The sequence below is a fragment of the Bison bison genome, unplaced genomic scaffold (genome assembly GCF_000754665.1).
Source record: "Bison bison bison isolate TAMUID 2011002044 unplaced genomic scaffold, Bison_UMD1.0 scf7180017864248, whole genome shotgun sequence".
NCBI classification, from domain to species: Eukaryota; Metazoa; Chordata; class Mammalia; order Artiodactyla; family Bovidae; genus Bison; species Bison bison.
The window spans coordinates 1850802-1859631 of NW_011494820.1; the positions used below are offsets into that span (position 1 = coordinate 1850802).

Sequence of the window (8830 nt, forward strand, 5' to 3'; positions counted from 1 at the left end):
AGTCGAGAAATCCAGACGTGGAGTTGGAGGCAGCCCCAAGACCGTGCGGTCTGGGGAGGCCTGGCGTCCAGGCCTCCAGCGGGTCAGGCCTCCGTGTGGCATCACTGGCCATGGCCCGGTCGGCTGTGGGGGGCAAGAGCGTTTCAGCTTTGTGTCTCTGGCTGCAACTGCAAAGGTTAGAAAAATAATCACCAGCGCTGAGGCCTCACCCCTCCTGGTGTCAACCTAAGCGCCTGGTGGAAAAACAGGCTGCGGGCCCCCCGCCAACCCACAGAGCTGAGACCCGCCCAAGGGCCTGTTTAGGAGTGGTGACAGGGGTCAGGAGGGCAAAAAGCTAGGTCCCAACATTTCTCTGACCGTGAAAGGTGACTCAGTTTCCCATCGGAAATGGAGGCATTGCTCTGCACTTCCAAGGCCTCCTGAAGCACCAGTTACGTGTCCTGCCCAGGACCATGCGCTGGGGACCAACCCCTCAGACCAGCCAAGGCCCACCCTGTCCAGAGGCCCTCCCAGGCCCACGGGATGGGGTTTGAGATTCACTAGACGTGGGCTGTCACGTGCCTGGGCCTCAGTTTTCTGTCTCTACAATGAGGAGAACAACAGCCCCCACCTTAGGGAGTCAGCATTATCCTCATGACAACTTCCTCAGGTCAGCCCATTCACGACTCAGTTTGGCATCCAGTGGACAAGACCCCAGCAGTCCTAAACCTTCCAGAACAGGGCCACAAGTCAGCAGCTTAAAATCAGATGGGGTGAGAACCAAGTTGAATCGCTTTCCAGTCTTCTGATCCCAGTTGCTAGGAGGAAGTGGTTCAAGTGTGGCTTAAGAAGTGGGGAGAGGGGCTTCCCTGGTGGCTCAGGGGTAAAGAATCCACCCACCAATGCAGGAGACACAGGTTCAATCCCTGGTCCCGAAAGATCTCACATGTCACAGAGCAACTAAGCCCGTTGCGAGCTGTGCTCCAGAGCCTGGGAACCTCAGCCAGAGAAGCCGCTGCCTGAGAAGTCCGTGCACCGCAACTAGAGACTAGCCCACACTCTAACCCAACTAGAGGAAATCAGGCCGTCGGAGCAGCAAAGACCCAGCACTGCCAAAACTAAATTAAATAAATACAATTATTAAAAAAAAAATGTGGAGACAAGTGGCGGGGGCTGGGGAGTTACTTGATGGGGACAGAGTTTCAGGTTTTCAAGCTGAAAGTGTTCTGGAAACGGATGGCAGGGATGGTTGCCCAACAACTTGAACACATTTCATGGCAGCGAACTATACACTGATTATAATGGAAAGTTTTATGTTATGTGTTTTTTTTTAATTATTATTTTTGGCTGTGCTTGGGCTTCATTGTTGTGCGTGGGCTTTCTTTAGCTGTGGCGAGCTGGGATTACTCCCCAGGTGTGGTGTGTGGGCTTCCCATTGCAGTGGCCCCTCTTGCAGGGTTCTGGGGCGCAGACGTCAGCAGCTGCGGCACGTGGGCCCTCGAGCACGTGGGCTTCGGTAGCTGTGGCTAGAAGGCACCGCAGTTGCAGCCTGGGGGTTTAGTTGCCCCATGGCACGTGGACTCTTTCCAGACCAGGGATCAGACCTGTCTCCCCTGCATTGGCAGGCAGATTCCTAACCATTGGACCACCAAGGAAGTCCATGTTATATGTTTTTACTACAATAAAACATAATTTTAAAAACAGAGAGGGTGGGGTGGGGGGTGGGGGGAAGGAGGCTGAAGACAAAGAGGCCGTGTATAGTTATGACCGGTTCAAGTTGCTGTATGGCAGAAACCAACACAACAATTATCCTCTGGTTGGAAAAAAAAGGTGAAGACTAAATCAGATGTGCTTCTTCTTTACTGTGTGGCCCTGAGCAAATGTCTTGCCCTCTCTGGGCTCTGTTTGTTCCCTGCCTCCTTCCTTTTTCTGCTCTGGATTATGGTCACAAACCCGATCTTCATGATTCCTTGTGATTCTGTATTTCCCCCATTTCAACACCTCAGGGCTTGCAGTGGGGCTGGGGGAGTGAGGGAGACAAACGTCAGGTGAGCAGCCTTGGCATGAGTGATGGGATGAGAGATCAGTGACCGTGGGTTCCTCTGCCACCCGCCAGCCATTTGGAAATAATAAGACTATTGGTGGCAGCCATTCCAGGCAAAGCCTGTTTCCTTGTGATGTTCAAGGTTGCCTGGTACCCAGGGGAGGTCAAGAGGCCAGCAGAGGAAGGAAGGGCCTGGGCTGGGCCTGGAGCTGCCCCCAGTGGCAGGGTTCCAGGGAAGCCTGGGTCAGACCTGGGACCGCCACCCTCCCCACAAGCGGAAGGTAACAAGAAGCGCTTTGAACACAGCGTTTGGAAATGGAGGCAGAGCATGGAGGCTTGGCACACTACCAGGGTCACCTCCCTTTCAGATGGCATCCGACAGCCTGTAATCCCAGGATGGCCACTGAGGCAGGAGGCAGGGAGGGGGTCCAGTCTCCACTGTTCACCTCTGGTGGCGTCCAGGAGGGTCTGACCCTTTCCCCCCACCTCGAGAGGATGACTTCAGTCTCTGGCCTCTCCAGTCAAAGCCCTGCCTTTACAGACAGGAACCTGAACTGGGCCAAGAAGCTTCAGTCCGAAGATCTCTTCTGGGCCTCGCGGGAGAAAGGTGCTCTGTTTCTGCTGGATCGTGGGGATGGAGAAATTTAAGCCTGACCTGTCTTCGCCACTCCAAGAAGCAGGAAGAAGGCTGATGAGGGAGACGCAAATCAGAACCATAAGCAGACATCACCTCACACCCGCTAGGATGACCGTAATCAAAAAAATCTAAAAACCAGGTGTTGGCAAGAATGCGGAGAAACGGAAACCCTTGTGCATCGCTGGTGGGAGTGTCACGTGTTGCAGCCGCCGTGGAAAAGAGTGCGGCGCTTCCCCAGAAAGTGAACACAGCCCATCATAGAACCATAAGATCCTGCGGCTTCATGCGCAGGTATACACCCAAGAGAGCTGAAAACAGGTGTTCAAAAAGTTGCACACACATGTTCACAGGGTTCTTTATTCACAACCGCCAAAAGGTGGAAATCACCCAAATGTCCATCACCTGGTGAACGGATAAACACAATGAGGTCCGTGCATCCACTGGCACAGTAAGGAACGCAACTCTGATACTCACTGCAGCGGGGATGAACCCTGAAGACAGGCTGAGTGAGGGAAGCCAGACACAGAAGGACACATGTTGTGTGATTCAATTTATACGAAATGTCTAGAACAGGCAAGTCCACAGAGAAAGCAAGCAGAGCAGTGGCTGCCAGGCGCTGGGGGCAGGGGGATTGGGAGTGACTGATACTGGGGACGGGTTTTCCTCTGGGGAGAAGATGAAACTCTTCTGGAACCAGATAGAGCTGATGATTGCCTGATACCCCAAGCGTATCAAAATCTACTGAATTGTACGCTTTCAAATTTGTTGAAATGATAACTTCCATGTCATGTGTATTTCTTGACAATTCTTTGAGGAAGAAGACAGCTGACAGAAACAGATCTTGAAGGCATCAATTGGGGTTCTGGATCCAGCCATACCTGAAGGTAACCCTGATGCTAAGGTAAGGCAGCAAGGGATGAGCTTTCTCCCCCTGTAACTTGGTGTTTCAGAAAATCAGCTGTTTTTGTTCATACCCATGTCCCCATCATGATGAGAGCTGCCCTCCCTGCAGGTGCCTGGGGCCTTGGGAGGGCTGGAATCCCCTCTCCCTGGCCCTCTGCTTCCCTTTCTGTAAGATGGAAGCACGGGAAAGTTCTTTCATGACAGCAGTGCCAGGTTCAATGAGCACTCACTATGATTGTGTTTCGTCCCCACAGCAGCCCCGTGAATAAGAGGATCCGAGTTCAGCAAAGGGAAGGAATTGCCGAAGCCCAGGCTCCCGCCTTCCACGCTCTATCACATTTAGAAACAGGAGGATGGGGCTGGGGAAGCCCGAGAGGAAGCCCGTTTTGGTGGTGGCAAGCTCAATCTTAGCATCCAACAGGCTTGGGTCTGGGTCTCAGCTCTCACCCTCATGATCCGGGCCAGCAGTCTTCGCCTCTGGGCCTCAGTTTCCCCTCTCCAAAACAGATTCGTTATGCTGGGCATCAGGTGTCAGGTCTGCTGGGTGAACAGTCCCTGGAGAGTTCATTAATGCACGGATATGTCTGGTGCAATCCGAGCTGGGCTGTGACTCCTGGCGTGGGCAGAAGCAGTGCTGGGGGGCTGCTTCCTGTCGCCGCCATCCGGAGGCGATGCAGCCAGGGTACAGCCTCCCCCCCGAGTCATGTTGCTGTTGGCTTTTAAGAGGATGTGGATGTAGAAGGAACCCGTTGATTCTTTTTCCACTTGCTGCTGAGCACTCGGCGTCCCGGCGCGCCTGGCCGGAGGCTGGCACTGTTTCTCGGCACCTGGACAGCCTCACTTGGCCCTGGCAACAGGGGACTCGCTGAGTGTTTGGCGGCTGGCTGGCTCCAGGCCTTGATGACGGCGTGGTCCTTCTCTCCTGTGGCTGCCCCAGGGATGGAGAGAGAGTGCCTCCGAGCTTCCGTGGCCTCTGAGAGCCTCCCTGGCCAGCCAACAGGTGAAGGTGGAGCCGAGGCGGTGTTTCTGATGGGCTCAGTTCTGAGACTCCATCTTATGGCACCTCCTATGTGGGATTTCTGGGTGCTGTGTCTCAGGCCCCCCAAGATTCTGTGGCTTCCACCATCCCATGGTTCTGAGCTCCTGTTGACTAGAGGCCACATTCCCTGAGTCTGTGGGCTTCTAGCACTGTGGTCCTGTGGCCCTAGGATCCCACAGTGCCATGGCTTGAGCATGCTGCGGTTCCATGGCTCCATTAACTCACAGTGCTGTGACTACATCATTCCTTAGTTCTGTGACTCCCTGTCCTTTGCTTCCCATTCTGTGGTCCTGGGATGCCTGGATTCACAGGAACTTCCTGACTTTAGAAAAGAGTAAGTCATTCAACTCAGCAGGAAACAGTCAGGAAAACTCATGGAGTGGGTGTTCCAGTGACCCCTCTCCCAGCACCCTGTGGGCCAGCAACAACAGCGGCACACCCCTTTTCCAGAGGGCTCCATGCACTTCTCAAAGGTTACCCCAAGAGTTGCTGTGGTTTGGCCATTCCTGGGAGGGTTTGGGGCTTCCCAGGTGGCTCAGTGGGTAAAGAATCCGGCTGTGACCAGGAGATGCAAGAGACTCGGGTTCAATCCCTGGGTCAGGAAGACCCCCTGGAGGAGGGCATGGCAACCCACTCCAGTATTCTTGCCTGGAGAATCCCATGGACAAAGGAGGCTGGCAGGTGACAGTCCATGGGGTCGCAAAGAGTCAGATACAACTGAGCACGCACGGACACACACGCAGGAGGGTTTGATTGAACACTCAGTCCCCCTCCGTGGGGTGGGAATAGACACACAGGCTGGCCAGCCTGGTCTGGCCTGAGGGAGTACCATTTAGGTCAGGGTAAGTAAGGGTCAGTCAGGTGAAGAGCAGAAGGAAGAGTGCTCCAGATGGAGGGCAAAGCCTGTGCAGGAGTCCTGAGGAGAGGACCCGAGGGTAGGAAGTTCAGAGGGAGCGAGTCAGCGTGGCCCGAGGGAGCCGCGCCCGCTGCGTTTGTCTCATATGAAAGGTGAGGGAGGCAGAGAATGGACAAAGGCAGCTGCTGTGTGTTTCACCTTCTCTCTGGGTTGACTTCTCCAGTGACTCTGAGTGGGGCTGCCACATAGCTCGAGAGGTTCCAAGGAGGGGTGTCTGTCCATCCATCCGTCCATCCTCCCATCGGTCTGTGAAACATCCATCCACCCAGCCACCTACCCATCTATCCCTCTGTCCACCCATCTGCCTGCCTATACATCCACCTATGTGGTCACCCCATCCATCCACCCATCCGTCATCTATCCATCTCATCTGACTATCCATCCATCCCCTGATCCAGCCTGTCAGGTTATCCTCCATCCAACTATCTGTTTATCTATCCATCCATCCATCGTCCACCCATCCATCCACCCATCCGTCATCTATCCATCCATCCACCCATCCATCATCTACCCATCCATCCATCATCTGTCATCTATCCATCCATCCACCCATCTGTCATCTACCCATCCATCCAGCCAGCCGTCATTTATCCATCCATCCACCCAGCCATCTTCTATCCATCCATCCATCATCCGTCATCTACCCATCCATCCATCATCTGTCATCTATCCATCCACCATCATCCATCATCTATCCATCCATCCACCATCCATCATCTATCCATCCATCCACCATCCATCATCTATCCGTCCATCCACCCAGCCGTCATCTACCCATCCATCCATCATCCATCATCCATCCATCCATCCACCCATCCATCATCTATCCGTCCATCCACCCAGCTGTCATCTATCCATCCATCCACCCATCCATCATCTATTCATCCATCCACCCAGCTGTCATCTACCCATCCATCCACCCAGCCGTCATCTATCCATCCATCCATCATCCGTCATCTATCCATCCATCCACCATCCATCATCTATCCATCCATCCACCCATCCATCATCTATCCATCCATCCACCAGCTGTCATCTACCCATCCATCCATCATCCATCATCTATCCACCCATCCATCATCCATCATCTATCCATCCATCCACCATCCATCATCTATCCATCCATCCACCCAGCCATCATCTACCCATCCACCCACCCAGCTGTCATCTATCCATCTATCCATCATCTGTCATCTACCCATCCATCCACCCATCCGTCATCTATCCATCCATCCACCCAGACGTCATCTATCCATCCATCCATCATCCGTCATCTACCCATCTCATCTGATTGTCTATCCATCCATCCCCTGATCCAGCCAATCAGGTTATCCTCTATCCAACTATTCATTTATCTATCCATCCATTCATCGCATCTGTCCATCCATCTATCCTTTATCAATCCATCCACCATCCATCCATCATTGATTTATTCTAATACGTTCATAATGCAGGAGACATAGTGGGACTCAGTGGAGGCTCAGTGGAGGACGTAGTCACATGGCGATGTCATTCATCTGTGTCCCTGTAGCATGGTAAGTGCTGTGATGGACACTTGAGGCCCTTTGGAGGCCAGAGGAGCTACTAACCCAGGTGGGACAAGAAGGAGTGCACGATCTTAAAGGGGAAACTGCGCTCGGGAGCAGTCACTGTCCAGGTCAGGGCCTGGAAGGCAGAAAGAGATGGGGTTGAGAGGTCCATGGATCCCAAACATGGCTCAGGGCTGTGTCTACACAAGGCTCCCATCACCACATCACTTGTGGTCCAGCCTTCTCCCCTCCATCATCCCCTTGACCCTCTGCTCCAGCCACACCTGCCTCCTCACTGAATCTCCTACGTATCAGGCACATCCCCCGCCTGACCCTGGAGGCCTCCATCCCTGCTCTGCTCTCAGCCCTGGATACTCCTTACCATCTGGAACCCGCTCACCCGTTCAGGCCTCAACACTAACATTCCCTGGCAGAGCGGTCTCCCTGATTCCGGGGCTCTGTTTCCCAGCCCATCCTGCCGCAGCTGGTATGCACTTGTCCACCTCCAAGGTCCCCTACTGCCGGGCTGAGAGGCTGAGACCACCATCGTCCCATCTGCTTGTGCAGTGGATGACGTTATTTAACCTTACCCTATTGTCTGCGAAGCATTTTGGGGCACCTATTGCAGGCAGGGCTCCCCCTTTGGGGCTGGGGCTCCTCCCTGCCTGGTAGCCTCCCTCCCACACTGGCCCGTGCACCTCTGGGCCTCTGCCTGCCAGGTGGCCAGTCGGTAAACACACCCCACCCTCGGCCTCCTGCCGTCACTGGCTTGAACAAGGGCCTCCTGTTGATGAGCTGAGGCGGCAGCTGGAAGCAGACGAGGAGGAATTGGGGGCAGGGCTCTGTTTCCTGTGCTCTCTGCTGCCCACCCACCCACAGGGGCCCCTCTCCCTGCAGCAAGGCTGTGTACCTTCCCTCTCTGAGCATTCCCCAAATCGAGGAAGCATGCTGAGACTGCCATGCTGAGCCTCAGTCTGCCCATCTGTAGAGGGGGGACGAGAGCAACCACCAATATCGAGAAGTGCCAAGTGGGCATTCACCCTCAGCGATGGCCCATACTCTGTGGAGTGTGTTTCTCTCTGAATAAATCCACTTCTCACCTATCAAAAAAAAAGGGCCGAGTGTAGTTTTCATGGATTCATGTATTCGGGTTTTATGATGAGCCTCAGAGGTTGGGGCTCTCGTTGTCCTCATTTCACTTGGATTTTTAGTGCTGCTGATAAACTGCAAACAACCTCAGGCCTTTTCATGTTTCACTTCATTAGACAGAGAGAAACACAGACAGACTGAGGGAGAGAAGTAAACTTCTATAGTGAGCCTGTAGGCAGTCTCTCTTCATGCAACACAGACACTGGTTTGTTTTGCTGTTACCTACAAAACTCTCATTAAATGTGAGAGGAAAGGAGAAAAAAGTAGGGCGGTCATTTGTCCAGCCACAGTTATCCCTGGAAAATTCTGAAGATAATAGTGGTGTAAAACCATTCTCAGAAGTCAATGCCCATTGAATGCCGCATCGTTAAATTCCAGTTGGTTCCTAGTGAAGTCCTTTCTCCCCTGAGGCGACTCTGCAGTCCATTCTCTAAACTGGAGAAGTAAAAATCTACATTATTATTAAAAGTAAATCTACTTTTGAAGGTACCCTCCCCTACCCCATAAAAAAAAAAAAGAAAGAAAGAAAAGAGGCACAGAGACGTTAAGCAACTTGTCTGAAGCTGCACAGCAGAGGTGGGATATGAAACTCAGGGTCCTGGGTGCCAGAGACCGAGACTTCTTGGCAGTTTCC

General features: G+C 53.3%; 1 protein-coding gene across 1 annotated transcript in view; it reads right to left on the reverse strand.

The window, feature by feature from the left end:
* The window catches only part of UPF1 (UPF1 regulator of nonsense transcripts homolog (yeast)), a 79943-nt gene extending 75927 nt beyond the window's left edge, over positions 1 to 4016 (reverse strand). The window contains exons 1-2 of the mRNA XM_010847300.1: positions 4011 to 4016; positions 3794 to 3893 (exon numbers count right to left, since the gene is read on the reverse strand). Coding sequence (XP_010845602.1) covers positions 3794 to 3893; positions 4011 to 4016 — 106 coding nt within the window. The remainder of the gene's footprint in view (positions 1 to 3793; positions 3894 to 4010) is intronic.
* Positions 4017 to 8830: the final 4814 nt, after the last annotated feature.